We start from the raw sequence: 19947 nt of genomic DNA, 5'->3' as shown, positions 1-19947 counted from the left end.
CTCGGAGTAAGTATACTGTGTCTGAGGGGGGTATTCATGTTAAAATTCGGCATGGTATCTCAGTGGGCTAGCACTATAATCGGCATTAGTCCGGACTAGTACAAGCAGCCACACGCACACACACACGTACATGCACGTTGCTATATAAATGCAATAATCTTGGACGCGATGTTAAACCCCATTTCACCTCACCTCACCTGTTCTATGTAACGATCCCATGCTTGCAACATGCCAACATTGGACGGTTTGATTTAGATGAGAGGGGAGGATGATAATGCCTTGGTTCATGAGCTCAGTTATATCCATTCCACCCTTGAGGAGGGCACTACCTATGCATAGCGAATACATCTGTATACATGATTGTATTACCACGAGCTACAGAATGTGAGAAAGTCTATGCCAGGACCTTGTTGGCCCCCTGGTCTATGGTGTCACACCACACTGTGCAGAGTTATGTCCCTTAGCCGGGCCAGAATCTGCTGGTCATTGTTTTAGATCCCCTCTGATTATGATCTTGATGTGTCAGCACCATACCCAGTGTTTGAAATTAAGCAGGTTTCAGGGGCCCTTGAGGTTTCTGCTATGATATTTGATTCTAGGTGTCCCACAGAAATTCAGTTTATAACATTAGGTTTATGATAAGGATCTCCATGCTTAATTTAGAACATTTCTTCAAGACAATTGTGAGATACATTATTCTTCTTGATAATTATCTGTAAAGAACTAAAACTGTAAGCTGTATATTACAGACATGCCTCAGAGCTGAGCAACGACTCCACCAGCTCTCTAGGACAAAGACCCACCCAGCAGGCCATCGTACAGTCCTTCCTCAAGAACTATGACAAGGTGATGCTCAACTACAGAACACTTCCAAATATCTTAGAGAGTTCACTTTTGTCTAGCTAGATGTGTGGTATCTGGGGCAGACAGATTCTACTACCACATTGTAGGGGCTTCCTAAGATGAGCATCTAGTGGTTTATGATGTCCATGCTGATTGTGAGACATGGTACCCATGGTCTGTTGCTCAAACTATCAACCACTGGTTGAGGTTGAAATATTGCTAACTGCAGTTTAAAAAACATTCACTCTTTCACTCTTGCTTGAAACTAGGAATCTGTTAGTAGACATTCACAAATAAAATTAGAAAAATAAGAAAAGTGACTTGGTAAGTCATCAGCAAATCTATGTTACACGTAACTTTCTTTTTAGTGATAAGAAAATGTATTAAAGGATTTGCCCTGATGCTGAAAACCTACATAGTGTGTGTTGAAAATATACAAGAACATTTGAAAATATGCAAGAACATTTGAAAATATGCAAGAACATTTGGAAATATGCAAGAACATTTGAAAGTATGCAAGAACATTTGCAAATATGCAAGAACATTTGAAAATATGCAAGAACATTTGAACATATGCAAGAACATTTGGAAATATGCAAGAACATTTGAACATATGCAAGAACATTTGGAAATATGCAAGAACATTTGAAAATATGCAAGAACATTTGGAAATATGCAAGAACATTTGGAAATATGCAAGAACATTGCACCACTTGGGACACATGTTTTTTTATTGTGATTTATAATTTACACAATGTTGTCATGATATCATCTTTTGATATAAACAGCAGAGGTAGACATTAATAACACATAATGCCACCTGTTGCACACATAATCCTGTTTGTGTTCAAGAGTCAAGACATTTGATTCTTCAGTCACCTGTGACCCCTTTATATATAACAGACAAGGGGTCAAATTTTGCTAAGGCAAATACTGAATTTAAAAATTGAACCATTTATCATTGTTACAGAACTACAATGATTAAGAATTTATTGAAATGATTCACATTTCTCTTGATTCATGACCATGCAGGCTATCGATGCCCTGAAGAACGCGACCCGCGTGAAGTCAGGCGGCACTCTGTACATGCTGCTGGGCAAGACGCAGATGAAGGCGAAGCACTTCAAGGATGCTATTAACAGCTTCGAGATGGCCCTGATGCAGTTTGTGAGTAGGGCCAGGGATACAGACTAGTGGTTTAAAGGTGTCACACCACACTGTGTAGAGTTATGTCCCTTAGTCATCCCAGGATCTGCTGGTCATTGTTTCAAATCCCCTCTTTACTCTGATTATGATCTTGATGTGTCAGCACCAAACCCAGTGTTTGAAATGAAGCAGGTACAAGGGACCCTTGAGGTTTCTATTATGATATTTGAATCTAAGGATCCCAAAGAAATTCAGTTTATGAAATTGGGTTTATGATCAGAACCCACAATTTTTACAGTTTGTGAGTAGGGTCAGTGGTATAGCTTCGTGGTTGGAGTGTTCACATCAAAGACCTGGCTTCTCTTGCTCACTATCTTTCTCTCTTTCTCTCTTTCTCTCTGTCTTCTGTCAGTTTGTCTCTGTCTGACTTTGTCTGTGTGTCTGTCTATGTCTGTCTGTCTGTCCTTGAAATGTCCTTGGGCTGAATACTCAGAATGAACAGTTAATGGAATTTATAAATACAGTCTTGTATCATGTAACTGCAATGACCACATATTTATGGATGAAAGTGTTTTGCTTTTCAGCAATATCAATTAGAGCATTAGTTTTTAAGAAAACTAACAATGTTCATGTCACTGTCCTGGATGTTAATTTTTGTTAAATATCGTTGTTTTTAAAACCTCACTAATTATAGTTTAGTTTATTATATAATTATTAATCCCTTACTTTAGCATAGACTGTCAAAGTGCTAATATCGCTTTGTGGAACAGGGCCCTGCTTTAGGAAAAGTTCAAATTCTAGCAGACCAGCTGACATCCTATCTTTTCCTTCACTAGAGTGACTTATAGTACATGGTATATTTGATAGATTCAGAGTCATTCTGGACTATGACCTGTCTGATTTGGTGTGATATTATGCTCACTGCTCGCACTATCGACCATTGGCTTAACTTGCCTTTTCCAAGCCACAGTCAATCTGAACACTTGTCTCGTAAGTGACTCCCAAAAATTAAATACTAGACTGGTGTACAATTGATGACAACTTGTTCATGATATTTTTCAGAAACCGTGGCGGCCACGAGACCCATGGCCAGCGGAGACAGCAGAAGCTCACTTCCTGTGTGGTGTGTGTCACAACGAGCTGCGCAACTACTTTGAAGCATATGAAGCCTTCAATGGTGCCATCAAATTCGATCCCAACTATGCTGAGGTACATATGATGTTTGCACCCAAACATGCCCATGTGATAATTAGTTCTGCCATCACATCTTGATAAACTCAACATAGTTCATTGGCATAGGTCGTTGTGATTTTAAGGCAAAAAATTCTGACAAGCAGGTAACATGCTTTTTTAATCTTAAAAATTAAGGGTGTCTGCCCCAATGGGCTTCCCTGGGCAGAATAGGTCCCCTGTACCCTGTGCTTGTTGTAAGAGTACAATGAGGATTGTATGGTATAATACATCTTCCCGAGACAAGAGAGTTAATTGACTTTAAAAGTCCAGTTTCCACCCTTGCCGAACTAGGCTGGAATTCCTGGGCTCGATCGTAGCGCCACCAGTGGCTATTACGAGTTATGTCCTTGCTATGCCTCTCCTATTGACCAATCAGATTCAACCTCTCGTATCACTTGCATTTGCTTCAAACAAAACGGTGGCGCCCAGTCAAGACGATCTGATCGATAATCAAGATCTATATTGTGATAAAACGAGTCTTACATCGCGAAGTGCATAGAATCACGTGAGCACCTTGATTAAAAACATGAAAAGATTTAGAAAATATCTGTTGACAACGAGTTAGCGGTGCACATGCTTTGCAAATCCTGCAGTCAACCGAAATCTGCATGACACTTTACGAACCGGATTTCGATTTCGGTGCACGATTTTGATTGGACTATGCATAGACCCATTTGTCCAGCCAAAGTGTAACACCATAATACCAGCCTAGTTCGGCAAGGGTGGAAACTGGACTTTTATAGTCAGTAAACTCTCTTGCATCGGGAAGATGGGTATAATATGTGTTATGATACCCAGTGGCTTCAGCTGTGCTTGTGCTATCAACCACTAGTTTTCCTGGCCCAGACTTGATTAATTTCAGGCTGCCATGATATAACTGGAATATTGCTTACTGACGCATTAAACAAACGTAACACAATATTTATAAAAGTCATTGTCAGAAAAATATTTCTTTTAATATGTTTTACAAGGATTAAATATGTGTGGTCATTGTATGTTTGATGTTCCTCCAACAGGCGTTCTACCAGCGAGGTCTGGCCAGAATCAAACTCAAACAGTCCAAGGGCATCCAAGACTTCAACAGGGCACTGGCAATCAACCCCAAGATATTCCAGGTCGGTCACACTGTTCCTAGTCTTACAAATAAGCATCAACACCAAACACAGCATAGACCACAGTGAGGATTCCGGGATAGAATAGGTCCCCCGTTAGCTGTGCTGGTTGTACAATATCAGGAACTGAATCGGATGGTCAGGGTTTTGGGACATGTTGTGTGTCATAGAGGTACGATGACATGGGACATTGCTTATAAAGTCAATCACTGGTTTGTCTGGTCCAGATCATTTACATGCTGCCATCATATGACTGGAGTGGCATTAAACAAGAAACAAAACCTAGTATACCAAATTTGAAAAAAGTCTTTTTTTGGTTAAAATCGCTCAATGTCCGAGGTTATATATCATTCTAAAACTCAGCACTGTGATACATTGTAGGCCTACCTGAGTCGAGCCTGCTACTATTACTGTGATACATTGTAGGCCTACCTGAGTCGAGCCTGCTACTATTACTGTGATACATTGTAGGCCTACCTGAGTCGAGCCTGCTACTATAGGCTGAAGGGGAACTCTACTGTTGATATACTGTGATACATTGTAGGCCTACCTGAGTCGAGCCTGCTACCATGGGCTGAAGGGGAACTCTATTGTTGATATACTGTGATACATTGTAGGCCTACCTGAGTCGAGCCTGCTACTATAGGCTGAAGGGGAACTCTATTGTTGATATACTGTGATACATTGTAGGCCTACCTGAGTCGAGCCTGCTACTATGGGCTTGAGTCGAGCCTGCTACTATAGGCTGAAGGGGGCCTCTATTGTTGATATACTGTGATACATTGTAGGCCTACCTGAGTCGAGCCTGCTACTATAGGCTGAAGGGGGCCTCTATTGATGATATACTGTGATACATTGTAGGCCTACCTGAGTCGAGCCTGCTACTATGGGCTTGAGTCGAGCCTGCTACTATAGGCTGAAGGGGGCCTCTATTGTTGATATACTGTGATACATTGTAGGCCTACCTGAGTCGAGCCTGCTACTATAGGCTGAAGGGGAACTCTATTGTTGATATACTGTGATACATTGTAGGCCTACCTGAGTCGAGCCTGCTACCATGGGCTGAAGGGGAACTCTATTGTTGATATACTGTGATACATTGTAGGCCTACCTGAGTCGAGCCTGCTACCATGGGCTGAAGGGGAACTCTATTGTTGATATACTGTGATACATTGTAGGCCTACCTGAGTCGAGCCTGCTACTATGGGCTTGAGTCGAGCCTGCTACTATAGGCTGAAGGTGGCCTCTATTGTTGATATACTGTGATACATTGTAGGTCTACCTGAGTCGAGCCTGCTACTATTACTGTGATACATTGTAGGTCTACCTGAGTCGAGCCTGCTACTATGGGCTGAAGGGGAACTACACCAAGGCTATCCTCAACTGTAACGAGGCCATCAAGCTGCAGCCCTACAGTGTCAGGGCCTACCTCTACAGGTATGTCTTGTAACCTAGCAACCATTGGGAAACAAATGTTTGGAATGGTAAAGATGCATGTCGTCTCTTTCTTCTTCATCTTTATAATGTGAGACTCTAGTGAGTCATTGTTGTTAGTGTGTTTATTGTCCTCAGTTGATGTGTTTAGATAGTGCTTTTCATCCCCCTGGTGTATAATGCAGGGATAGAGTCGACGCTTCGTCTGTCTGTCGATCCGTCTCTCTGTATTCATTTTGTTTAGGTAGCACAATTTGAAAAACGTTCAATATTTTTCAACAAAAATTGGCAGATATATCAGACAGATTCTGAAGTGGTGCCTTTTGCTATTTATATATTTTTGGCATTTTTATTTTTCCCAATTTCCATGGAAACAATTTGTACTTAAATCTCATAAGGGGGTGGATTTCATTTCTGGAGCACGGCTCAAAAAACATTCAATATCTTTCAACAAAACTTGGCAGACATGTCAAACGGATCCTGAAGTGGTGCCTTTTGTTACGTATGGATGTTTTGCATTTTTCTCTGTTTCCATGAAAGCAGAGCTTGAAAATCATGGAATATCCTTGAATTAAACATACCAACATGCATCCTAGCTATAACCTTACTGACATAACCACATGGTGACAATATATAGGAGCGGTGGGGTAGCCTAGTGGTTAAAGCATTTGCTCGTCACACTGGAGACCCAGGTTCGATTACCGACATGGGTACAATGCGTGAAGCACTGGTGTTCCCCGCTGTGATATTGCTGGAATATTCCTAAAAGCGGCGTAAAACCATACTCACTTACTTACCTACCTCTTTAAAATCAGATCGTCTACTCCGATACAATACCTCTGTGTGTGAAGATAAGATGACCCTCCATAGGAGGTCGGTCAGATTAACTTTCTGATACCTGATATTGGATTGACCTTTGTAGGTGTCCTCAGATCTTAATGCAGAAAGGTATCGCATCTAAGTAAAATATCTGATTTTAACGAGATTGTGTCAGTACAGGTCACCAGTTGGTTATGATTGAGTAACTTGGTTTCCTGTGTGGATTGTTTGTCTCAGCCAGCGTATCCAGACTGTCAGAGTGTTGCTGACTGTAGGGGGTCGCTGGTGGCCCAGTCATCACAGGCGCCACAGTTTGCTGTGCAGAGTTGAGTCCCTTGGGCATGCAAGATGCATATGATCGTGGTTTCAAATCCCGGTTCACCCCGATCATGTTTCTACTTTTGTCAGCACCATACCCATGCTTCGAGGTTTCAGCAAAGTGGTAAACGTCTAAAATCTGCATCACTTTGGGCTTTCCTCCCACATTAAGTTGGCACGCCATGATATAACTGGAATACTGTTCAAAACGGCATTAAACCCAACTCACACACTGTGGCATTAAATAACTGAAATTTAACAAAAAAACATCTTGCAGTTTTTACACCTCAACCATAGACAAAACTTATGAAAGGTTCTTGTGTCCTAAGAAATGATTGTGAAACCTGAAGTTCAAATGTAAACAGGAAGTTTTGTTAACATAATGTGGGGCATTTGATACTCATCCCACTAGTAGTATTATATAATTTTATGCAGTCCTAAACTCTGTCATTTGTTTGCAGAGGTGCCCTGAAGTATCACATCAGGGCATATGAACTGGCTATCCGGGACCTGAGCAAGGCGGCCAGTATAGACAGCTCCTGCCCTCTAGCCTACTTCAACAGGGCAGTGTGCTACCAGGAGAACAAGCAATACCACAAGGTGAGAGTCCTATATGGCTGCAACAGTCTCATTAAAATCAGGATCCCATGTTACAATTGGCCTTCAACCCATGTTTGTCGTAAGAGGTGCCAAACGGGATCGGGTGGTCAGGCTCGCTGACTTGGTTGATGCATGTCACCGTATCCCAATTGCGTGGATCAATTGGTTTATGCATCGTATCCCAATTGTGTAGATTGATGCTCATGATGTCAATCCCTGGATTGTCTGGTCCAGATCTGATTATTTACAGACCTCTGTCATGTAGCTGGAATATTGCCGAGTGCAGCGTTAAACAACAAACAAACAAACACACGAAGATTAAAATCAGTTATTTTACCTAAATACGATGTCACTCTGGAAGATTGCGTCAGATGGACCCCGGAGTGAACTTCAACTGCTAAGTCTAAATGAAGGATGCAAAGATTCTTGAGCCAATCAGGTGTCAGGTTTCTGAAATGATTCAGCTTCGCATGTTTACCACCTTGATTTGAAAATTTGATCTACATCCTTTTGGGTGTAGAGGCCTTCTCTGTGGTCTTGTGGTAGAGCGTCGCCTGGAGAGCGGAAGGTCAGGGGTTTGATCCCTGTCCGTATCATACCAAAAAGCAAAGATAGTGTCATCATGCTCAGAAACAGCAGGATGTACTAAATATCCACAACAATATAACAGTAAAGTTTTAATGTTTTGCATTTGGAACTCCCTGATAATATCCAGTTTTGAGATACAGAAATCAGATATGATCTGAATATTTCATTCCCTCATACTGAGAACATAGAAGACTACCGGTACACTTATAGGGTGATTAGAAAGCTGACCTGGCTCGACCTCATGGAGGTGTCCTCAGATCTTCACACAGGGAAGCATCGTATCATCATCCAGTCTACACACTCAAATAATGGTACAGTGAAATAAGATTACTTGTTTTACAGACTTGTATGCCAAACATACCTGAAGGAAGGAGGAACCAACACATACCGTATATGACCGCGGATAAGCCGAACCCGTAGATAAGCCGAAGTGTTAACTTGACCATTGAAATACGAAAGAAAATGATATGACCCACAGATTAGCCAGGAAGTGAAAGGCAAAAACCACTGCGAAGTCGGACTGCAAGACATGTGCCAATACTCGCAAATAAGATGAAAAACGTTGTAATTATATTGAAAAAGGAAATTGTAATCTATCGGACCGTCATTCAGGCGATGTTTCTGACAGATCACGATCTGAAAAATACTATCATGAAAGTGTATCCCGTGGATAAGGTGGATAAGCTGACCCCTTTCTACAGAATCTTTTTTCTGGTCCTCAAAATTCGGCTTATCCACGGTCATATACGGTACTACAGATCACTTTATTAAGATGAAGAAACAAACAGTTACTTCAGTGTGCCTTTTACCTTATTTGCTTGTGTATATCACACACACACACACGCACGCACGCACGCACGCACGCACGCACGCACGCACGCACGCACGCACGCACGCACGCACGCACGCACGCACGCACGCACGCACGCACGCACGCACGCACGCACGCACGCACGCACGCACGCACGCACGCACGCACGCACGCACGCACGCACGCACGCACGCACGCACGCACGCACGCACGCACGCACGCACGCACGCACGCACGCACGCACGCACGCACGCACGCACGCACGCACGCACGCACGCACGCACGCACGCACGCACGCACACGCACACACACAGATAAAGTTTAAGGTATCTTGACAGGATTATTTTTGCTTTCAGACCTCCATTTTGTAAAAAGGCAGATTTTTACAAGAAGCGATTAAATTACTCTGGCCTATAGAAACATCTCTTTAAGTAGTGCTTTTGTACATAATTTTTAACAATCTTAACAATGTTTACATTACTCTCTCTCTCTCTCTCTCTCTCTCTCTCTCTCTCTCTCTCTCTCTCTCTCTCTCTCGATCGATCGATCGATATGATCGATCCCTTTGTACTCTTTCTAACTGGACAGTCAGTTTGTATCCAGTATAAATTGTCAGTGGGTGAGATATGATCCTATACCAGTGGATGCTGACCGACCTGTTTTTCCCCATGACAGGCGCTGATGGACTACGGCATAGTACTGCTGGTGGGAGAACAGCTCATGTTGAAGGTAGGGGAGCCTGTATCTATTATTAATGGTTGTTAACCAAACTTAGTGTTTGAGCAAGCTTTCTGAAAAGACAGAAGTTGTTAAATACCACACAACCAGTTTAGAATTGGCCTGGTCGTGGTTAGATTTTCACTGAATTTTATTCTGTTTTACTTTATTTGATCGAACCCTCCAGTGATAGTATTCCTGGTTTAAAGAACAAACAATGATAAGGGCCCTTTTTGGCACACAGGTAATGTCAAACGTTTAAGTTACTTCAAACCTTGAAACATTGTTATTAGAACTATTATATGTTCATACAACTGACTAGACTTCTTTCTTTCTTACATTGCTAAAAAAAAATAAGACTCCGAATTCATCCCTTTCACACATTTAAGCCTCTAAATTTGGTGTTTTATCAATCCTAAACATGCAAGTTTAATTCTTATTCATATGACCACATTTTGTAACTTTAAAAACTATGTCTAAACGTTTTCTTCATTTTATTTATTATGCAAATCTTAATGGCCAACAATGGATGCTATCTTATGTTGTTTTGATAAATGTTGTCACCTGATGTGTACATGATCACAGGTGTTGATCAACCGAGGCCTGCTGTACTTTGAGAGGGGGGACTACAGCAACGCGCTGTACGACTTCCAGATGGCCGCCAAACTCAGTCCCTGGGACCACCGCATTCACCACACACTGGGGCTGTGTTTCCACAAGTGAGTGCTGATTCAACTCTAGATGTAGTCTAGGAGTCAGTGAGTGCGTGAGTGGGGTTTAATGCCGCTTTGAACAACTTGATGTGAAAGGAAAGTCCGAAATGATGCAGGTCTCAGACATTTACCATTTTAGTGAAACCCATGAGCACGGGTATGGTGCTGACAGTCCTAGAAACATAATCCGGGCGAACCGGGATTCGAACCCACAATCATAGGTTTCTGGCATGCCACCTGTGCCCCAAGATGTAGTCTAGGAAATATTATCGATGTGTGAAAGGTTTTACTCTGTCAAAATGTTTGTTTTCAAGCCATAGAGTCGTCTGACCAATAAAGGGAATACTTATTTTCAATCAGTGATCACAAATATTTCCGGGGTCACAGGTAATTCTTACCCTCATTTCACAGTCACAGTATTGTGTCTGTAAAATGACCTTATGTTCAAGTTCAAAGGTACAGCTTCCAAATTCCCCATGCTTGCCCTAAGAGCTGTCTAATAACTTTTATTTGTTTGTTAGTTGTTTATTGCTGCACACAGCAATATTTTAGCTATCTGACGGCTGCTTGTAGATAATCGAGTCGGGACCAGACAATCCAGTCATTGACACCATGACCATTGACTTATGCAATAATGAAGATATGCATCAACCAAGTCAGCGAGCTTGACCACCTGATCCCGTTAGTCCTGACTGATGGGTATCAGATGGTTACATGGGTTACATGGCTGGTTCTGTGTCCTTTTAATCCAACAGCATGGATCATTGCTCATGCTGTCAACCACTAGTTGCCTGACCCAGGCTAAATTATTTACAGACTCTCATCATACAACTAGTATATTAGACTTTGGTTTATCATAACTTAGGCCAATGTTTGTCATGATTTTTTCAAAACTGACTGAATAGAAGGGAAGGATTTTATTATATTTTTTTATTTCTTTGGTAGGTTATATATGTATGGAAATCAACTTGATTCTAATGTTCCTTATCACCTTATGGCTAGAGTGAGTGAGTGAGTATGGTTTTACGCCGCTTTTAGCAATATTCCACCAATATCACGGCGGGGGACACCAGATATGGGCTTCACATATTGTACCCATGTCGGGAATCGAACCCGAGTCTTCGGCGTACCTGGTGGCTAGAGATAAATAGTAGGATTCTTTGGCGAAAAAAGATGAATCAGGTGCTGTAACGAAAAATCAGTTGAAAAAGTCGTTTCTTGTCCATGCTTAGAAATGAAACAAACTATAATTTGTTCACAAGAATATCCCACACTGATTGACTGCTGCCCGTGTCTCCTCAACAGACTAGGGCAACTGCAGGAAGCCGTGAAGACCTTCTCCCAGTGTATTCAGCTCAAACAGTTCTTCCTGGACGGCCTCATCAGCCGCGGCAACGTCTACATGGACTACGGACATGACGAAGGACTAAAATATGCCAGGTCAGATTTATACTACTTGGTTGTTATGCCAACACGGATTTGTGATGTTAGAATTGATATGGAAGTTAAAATTATTTAATCATTTTGATATAACGTTTTAGACTGTTTATCAGGTTGTTATATACTTATTTACTATTTTCATGTTACTTGTTTTAAATTATGTTTTGGATATCAAAGACAGAAACTTGTTGACCATGAAATAAAAGAATATAGTATTTAACACCAATATGGTGGCACATGGTCCTGTCACAAATCAGGCGAAGTTAAGCAACATCGGTCACGGAGAGTCCTTGGATGGATGACAGCGTTTTGGATGGTCCTGAGAGTTTCTAGGGCTTCGGTCCTCCCCCACACCGAAGCACATGTGCTGTCTGTTTGGGCAAGTGACTTTGTTCTAAATGTGCCTCTGTTCACCCAGCAGTGAATGGGTACCCGGTAGGATGAGGTCGCAATATGGTTGTTAACCTTCTAGCACCTAACAGGCAGCTTGGGCTGAATACTCCTCAGGGAGCTGAGAATGCTCACTGCACACTGATCCAAAGACTGAGGTAATAAAAGCATTTTGAGCATGCCCGAGTGGTGTGGAAATATGCACAATACATATATATAGCCTATTACTATCATTATGCTGACGATGAGAGAATCTATGAGCTGTGATGTGAAATTTGTTGTTAGGCGTGACTATGAGCGAGCCCTGCTGCTGGACCCGATGTGCCTGGCTGCCCGGGTCAACCTGGCGTACACGATGCAGGTAGCGGGCAAACTGATGCAGGCCTGGAGACACTTCACTGCAGCCATCACTGTCAAGCCACGTATGTTCAAACTGCATCTCTCACGATGTCACGCGATCTTGGAAGACAAAAACTTTCCAAAATTAATTTTGTTGTAATTTTTCACTCTTTCTGTTAAATCCATCCTTGATAATCCTGTGTATTGTATCTCCATTCATTCATGATACATATTACCCTCTATGAACAACCACTTGGTGGATGCCACCTTTGAAGAACTGGATTAGAATAGGTCTTCAGCAACCCATTCTTGTCGTAAGAGGCGACTAATGGAATCGGATGGTCAGGCTCACTTACTTGGTTGATGCATGTCATCGTATCCCATTTGTGTAGGTCGATGCTCATGATGTCAGTCATGACCTTTGGACTTCCAGAAGCTAATGGCTTATGTCTGTGCTTGTATCCTTGTCCCAGCTCCGTGTGTTGACTCACCTGCTGGATGACACCCACTCAGTAGCTCCGTTGTGATTTATATTTATTATATGCAATGCTAAAAATAGCTGTCCAATCAAATTACACTCATGAGCGAGAGAAATCTGTGGGAAGATACTGATGAGATACATGGAGAGGATGACGGCAGAGATGCCAACCATTACACTTTTGAGACTAAAATATGCTATTATGCTTGTCCTCCTTGATTTAGGATTTTGTCTAACGAATTATTAACATGCATAAAATAAAATTGTTTGATAGGCATTACTTAGAAGTTGACGGATGACAAGGTAGACACAATTTTATGGATAACAACTTCTTTAATACTGTAAAAAGCAACGTTTCGGTATAGATCCTTACACCATTGTCAAGCAAGACTAAATATACAGAATATATATAGTAGGTGGAGAATTAACAGTAGAGCATTAACAGTAACAACAATTACATGATATGAGTGGGATAACATAGGTAAGGTGTTGACAACAAGGGGATAATACTGTCACAACAAACAGAATCCAAAGCAGTGTCTACCAGAAGCCCACCCACACCGACCAGTATATCCACTTCAACTCCAACCACGCCCTTAGAACCAATAAGTTCTCATAAGTAAATGAAATTTTAAACAAAATACTACGTAATTGCAATTACCTAATATTCTGTTACACACACACACCACCCCAAAGGTGGGGTCATCCATATAGCTGGTGTTACTGTGTTACGCAACCTTCAGTACACCAGCTTCAGGTTAAAGTGAAATTATAAAATAAGTTTTTGTAGTGTTGTGATTGTATTTACTGTGTTTTCAGGGTTCAAACCAGCCTTGGAAGGACGTGCTATTGTCAACCTACAGATGAGTGACACCTTTGCAGCATATCAGGACATCAATGCCTCCGTGAAGGTGTCGGCAACGGCAGAACTCCTCACCAACAGAGGTGTCATCCAGCAGGTGCGTCGACACATGTAGCTGGTACATCGGTATGGTCAAAGATGGGGCCATTGGCTTCTGTGAGGCAGTCCTCATCATGTGCCAGTTCGATTAGTGGCCAAGTTGTCAGGTGCCAGATTTCACTGTGAAGTATCCTCCAGGCATACCAGAAATCTTGAGTTCGAATCCAAGAATTCAAATTTGCCATGATATTGATTAGGGGATTGTCAACACTATACACGTGCTCGTCAGCTTTCCAAGGCAAGGGGCTGTAAAAGTCCACTTTCCACCCTTGTCGAACTAGGCTGGAATTATGGAGTTATATTTTGGCTGGACTAACAAGTCTGTGCATAATCTGATCAAAATGCTTAGCGAAATCAACATCCGGCTTGTCAATTGATTTCTAAAGCATGAATGCTGCCAACTCGGCGTCAACAGATATATTTTCCAAATCTTTTCATGTTTGTTATCAACGGGCTCACATGTTTTGATGCACTTTGCGAAGTAAGACCCGTTTTATTACAATATAGATCCTCATTATTGATCAGAAGGCTTGACTGGGTGCCGCCATTTTGTTTGAAGCAAATGCAAGTGATATGAGAGGTGGAATCCGATTGGTCAATTGGAGGGACATAGAAGGGACATAACTCATAATAGCCACTGATGACGCTATGATGAAGCCCAGAAATTCCAGCCTAGTTCGGCAAGGGTGGAAACTGTACTTTTACAGTCACTTAACTCCCTTGCCTAAGGAAGATGATGCTCGTGGGTTTCACCGAAGTGGTAAACATTCAAGACCTGCATCTCCTTGGGCTCCCACCTACAACTGTCACACTGTTATAACTGAAATAATGTTCAAACAGCGTTAAACCAAAACCATTCACCCACTCATACTTCAGGCTGTGATAAATTCATAAAGAGATTGTCATTTTCTCAGTGAATCAAGCGCCTCCTTCTAGAAACAGTCATCTATCAGTCCCCCTTAAGCTGTAAACTGTTGGGTGGTTTGTAGAGGAATGACTCGGCAGTTTGAAAGAATAATACGATTACTAATTGCTAAATGCCTCCAATATCACTTTTGGAAAGATTTGGATGACTCTTTTAAAATATATTGAGTTGTTTGTGTATAGCTGTTTTCCAAATGATTTGATGGTAATGGATAATAACACTAAGTAATGTGTTCTACTTGTGGGGAATCCAGCACAAACTTGCTGCTATGGACAGAAACCGCAAATGCTATGTTTCAGTTTATGTATGTATGACACTATGTTTCAGTCAAAGATGACCTAGTGAATACTGTGTTTCAGTTTATGGATGAATAAGTTTACATGCTTTATTTCAGTTTATGGATGACCGCGTGAACGCTATGAAGGACTACCAGGAGGCCATCAGCCTTGACCCCAGCTACTCCCTCGCCTACTTCAACGCTGCCAACATCTACTTCCACACCAGGCACTTCAAGCAGGTCAGTTGCCTTCAGACATACTGAGGTCATGGTCACAGCAGGTCAAGGCCCACTGTCAACTCCAGCACTTACATAGCCATGGCAATAATTTTACAACAATTTATTGGAGAACAAGGTTGGAAAGTAATATCCTTTGTATGCTGGCTGGTGCAGGTTTGCTGGAAATTAGTCTACATTCTGAATACTAAAACATATGCACTCAGTTCTGAACTCACATTTGTAACTCACATTTGTAATTCACGTATAAACTGTTGTTTGTCAGGCGCTGGAGTACTACACTCGGTGTATAGAGAACAATCCCCGAGACGAGTCCGCCTTCCTCAACAGAGCTATCACCAAGGTCAGTTGTGTTCTCATTGTGGTGTAGTCATCAGACCCATTCAGGGAACATTAGTGTCAATGTTATAGGAGTAGCTACAATTATCACAAATAGAAATGTATTGCTATTTTCACTGGTCTGCTAAAACACTATGCTACAGAGCTACCATTACCATCCACCTGGTGGTAAAAGTGGTAGTCCAAGTTTGCTGTGCTGCAAGAACCATGTCTGTGTTAAGATGACTCCAGCCCTATTGGGTTGTCAGGTTTTGACAAGCATGTTCTATGTGATGTATGTGAGATGATGATGATGATGATGATGACGATGATAGATGACGATGATGATGATGATGACGATGATAGATGACGATGATGATGATGATGATGGGTAGATGATGACGATGATGATGGGTAGATGATGATGGGTAGATGATGATGATGATGATGATGATGATGGGTAGATGATGATGATGATGATGGGTAGATGATGATGATGATGATGATGATGATGATGGGTAGATGATGATGATGATGGGTAGATGATGATGATGGGTAGATGATGATGATGATGATGGGTAGATGATGATGATGATGATGATGATGATGATGATGATGATGATGATGATTGATGATGATTGATGGAGGATGGTGATGACGATGATGATAACGGTGACGATGATGATGATGATGATGATGATGATGATGATGATGATGATGATGATGATGATTGTGGTGGTGTTGCAGGTTCTCCTGAAGGATGGCCAGTCTGCACTGTCCGACTTCCGCTCCGCCATCAAGCTGAGTCCGTACTCGGCCCACATGTACTTCAACCGCGGCAACCTGTACACCTCCATGCAGCAGTATGACAAGGCAGAGAAGGACTACACTAAAGGTGGACATGCTGGACAGAAAACTAGGGATGATTATTGGGCAGACCCGTGGGGATTATGTGTTAGATGTTAATGTTGATGTTGGGATGCGATGACATGCATCATCCAAGTCAGCGAGCCTGACCACCCGATCCCGTTAGTCGCCTCTTTCGACAAGCATAGTCGCCTCTTATGGCAAACATGCGTTGCTGAAGACCTACCCCGGATCTTTAGTCATGGGTTTTCTGTGTTAGAATTGGTCCCCATATTGCTTTACTATCATGGTATAAATACCTTGTCCTTGCTACTGAGCAGAGTTTCTGGTTTTATTCGACATGACGGCCAAGCCTGGTTCTCCATCCCATAGTTTCAATAAATTGCTAGTGAAGGGACAATTTCTATGAATCTATAGGTAACTCCCCTGTACATGACAGTATAGGATCAGAGGTCAGAGGTCATGTTGTCACATAGCTGACATATTGCTGACTAGATTACTATCCTACAAATTTTAGTTTGTGAATATTTTATTGTTTTCAGCTCTGAGTCTCCAGCCTGACGATGCCCTCGTCTTGAAGAGGCGTGCAGATGTGCGAGGGAAGCAGGGTAAACGTGACCAGGCCGTGGGGGACTACAGGAGAGCCATAGAGCTGCAGACTCGACCCCATAAACCTGCCGAGTAGAGCTGCATCTACCCAGGCATGTCCTCTCAAAGATCTGTATGAACATGTTGGGTTGACCTGTATACATATCTACTGACTGGCGGGTGGCACCAATGATTTGAATGTGAAATCTTGAACCTCTTGGGCAGAGGCCTATACTTACTGATTGGCCAGTGAGGTCAGACATCTGAGGAGACCCCATACAATTCTTCAGTCCAGCAAGCTGTTTTGAAGAGCTGTGTGACCACTGATTGTCTTTTAGACTGATGTTCGGCATATGATAAGCATAAACCTCTTTGTAAGAGCTGTCTCTGATAGGGCCGTGTGATCATACATCTGGGACGAATTTGAGGTACATGATCATTAATATTTGATAACACTTAGAGGACTACACCACCACCTACTGTGTGTGTTCCGTATTGACATGGCATACACGTACCAATTACCCCTCAGTACAGTCATCATGGTATTCTGTTAGAATGCCGCGATTTCATGGCATAATAATGTGATTATTTTAAAGAATCTGTGATATCTGTGATTCTGTGATATTGATGTGGTCATGGAGGAATTATTACCTCAACTTACCGTTATACCCTTTACAAACTCAAATGTTTTATTGATAGGTGTGATTCCTTTTATCCAAAATATGCTCGTATCAACACTGCAGCTGTTAGTTCAATAAGTTGCTGTTTGGCCATGTTATACCTATCACCGTTTTATAAGGATAGTCAATCATTACTTATATCTGTAGAGGAAATATCTTAATGTCCCAATCAAATGTTGAGTGGTATGTTTCATTATGGCAAATATTCTGTCAGTATTAAAGGAATGTGGTTTGCCATTTCTACAGTCACTTCAGCCAAAATGCATGTGCTATTTAGGCATCACATTCCACAATATTCCATCCAAAACCCAACCTTGCACATTCCGTCCTAAATAATGTTTACACCCAAACATTTTGTATTCTAGCATGTACAGTGTACCAAATGCCCAAACAGACAACATAATGTTTATGTGATGCTATGTGTGATATACAAGTGTTGATGTGATCTCCTATTAAATACAACTTGTCATAATAAACAATATGCTTTGTCTCATATGAATTTATGGCATATTTATGAATTTATTATATTTTTTAATGTGAAAGACTGAGTTTTCTGAAGCTGAGAAAAGTGATTTTTTCATTGCAGGGAACATAACACTTGATATTTTACCATTGTGAACTTGACACTTTGACAGAACCATTGCCATAAAAGAGTTACCTGCCCTCAAATTGTCTCCCTTTACCTAGTGTCTAGCCCGAACACAAACTGTTTGCGTCTTTTTATGTTAGTTCCACATTAACAGGGAAAAATAATGATAGATGGTCATTTCTGGAGTTAATTTTGCTTATTGCCGTTTGTTATTCTCTTGAAAATGTTTCAATACTTAACTCGTCAATTGAAATTGTTGGTTTCGTAAAGCACTCGTCATGATTCCTTTGTTGACTGGCCATTGGCCAACGAAATTCATTCTTCAAGAAGGCAGAATTCACTGCACCAAGTTGCATCCCTTTCCCAGAAGAGCTGACCATAGGTTCAAATCACAGACTTAAGATGAGGATCCTTAATCTGTAAGCACCATCCACTGGTAATGACAACAGCCTGCAACCCAGTAGCCTGACACACAGTGATACTTCAATCTACCAACATGTATCTGGTGTCTTCATTTGCTGGCAATGTTGCTACTTTCTTAGAAAGAAAACCGACAAAAGTAGAGGATCCATAACCTTTATTCAGTCATGCAAAATAAATGTTATGCTGAAGTTCCTATTTACATATATACACAATGACAATGTGCTGGATGGCAGATATGATTGAAAGATATACTATATGTTGGACAACTGCTTGTTGTAGAAAAGTACAAAATGAGTTTGTGCTTACAACTTGTATGACTTAAGTACTCAAGTGATCAAATGCTTTTAGTTAACCACAAAACTGAAACCCTTTCCTGAAAGGAACATATATCAGTCAGTACTAAACTGGAATGATGCTAGATTAAATTGTCCATGATTTCAAACCATTAAAGCTAGGGTTTCCGTGGTACTGAAACAACCAAACTAAAATGAATTCCATGTGAAATTGTCACGTTATGTATGTAGGACAAAAATAAGACAACACATAATATTGTACAATAACAATGATGTAAGAATCTTTTTTGCAAGACAATGCAACTAGACTTTACAATCAGGGGACTGGACAGTAGTACCTATGTGATATGATTGGAGATAGCACCTAGACAAGGCTGGATGATACGTGAAATATGAATATCAAAATATCTTCTGTCGGTATAAAAATAGTTTGATGTGAGTTATGGCTATAGAAGTTGCATTGTCTAAGCCAGGTTGCTGCAAGTCAAGCACACTAACTATTCAGCTGGGATGGAGGACGAGAAGTGAATGACGGTGCTTGTGCTGCCTCCTCACATGGAGACTGGGACTACGAGGGTGTGTCGTTGTTCAGCAGACACCTCTGCTTCTCTACAGAGGATTAAACATTCATCAGCATCATCAAATCTAACAAACTTTGGGACTGACCATTGTATTCACTTGGTGGGCTAGGTAAATAAAAAAGAAATTGTCAACACCACAAATTGGTTCCGCTTCTCATATAAAGAACCACAAAGAGAGACTTTTTTTTCACATTTTCAAAAAACATCTTACCACCGTGAACATTGAA

General features: G+C 41.4%; 1 protein-coding gene across 1 annotated transcript in view; it reads left to right on the top strand.

The window, feature by feature from the left end:
- Positions 1-17919, top strand: part of LOC139450295 (uncharacterized) — a 69376-nt gene extending 51457 nt beyond the window's left edge. Inside the window, exons 40-54 of the mRNA XM_071231974.1 lie at positions 750-846; positions 1876-2010; positions 3052-3198; positions 4239-4337; positions 5656-5771; positions 7367-7505; positions 9580-9633; positions 10207-10340; positions 11640-11774; positions 12450-12586; positions 13801-13940; positions 15262-15384; positions 15647-15724; positions 16447-16594; positions 17109-17919. Of these exons, the coding sequence (XP_071088075.1) occupies positions 750-846; positions 1876-2010; positions 3052-3198; positions 4239-4337; positions 5656-5771; positions 7367-7505; positions 9580-9633; positions 10207-10340; positions 11640-11774; positions 12450-12586; positions 13801-13940; positions 15262-15384; positions 15647-15724; positions 16447-16594; positions 17109-17251 (1825 nt within the window). The 3' untranslated portion in view covers positions 17252-17919. The remainder of the gene's footprint in view (positions 1-749; positions 847-1875; positions 2011-3051; positions 3199-4238; positions 4338-5655; positions 5772-7366; positions 7506-9579; positions 9634-10206; positions 10341-11639; positions 11775-12449; positions 12587-13800; positions 13941-15261; positions 15385-15646; positions 15725-16446; positions 16595-17108) is intronic.
- The last annotated feature ends 2028 nt before the right edge of the window (positions 17920-19947 follow it).

The sequence above is a fragment of the Haliotis cracherodii genome, unplaced genomic scaffold, assembly GCF_022045235.1.
Source record: "Haliotis cracherodii isolate W230 unplaced genomic scaffold, xgHalCrac1.p SCAF_8, whole genome shotgun sequence".
Lineage (NCBI taxonomy): Eukaryota > Metazoa > Mollusca > Gastropoda > Lepetellida > Haliotidae > Haliotis > Haliotis cracherodii.
This window is presented reverse-complemented; position numbering and strand designations above follow the sequence as displayed.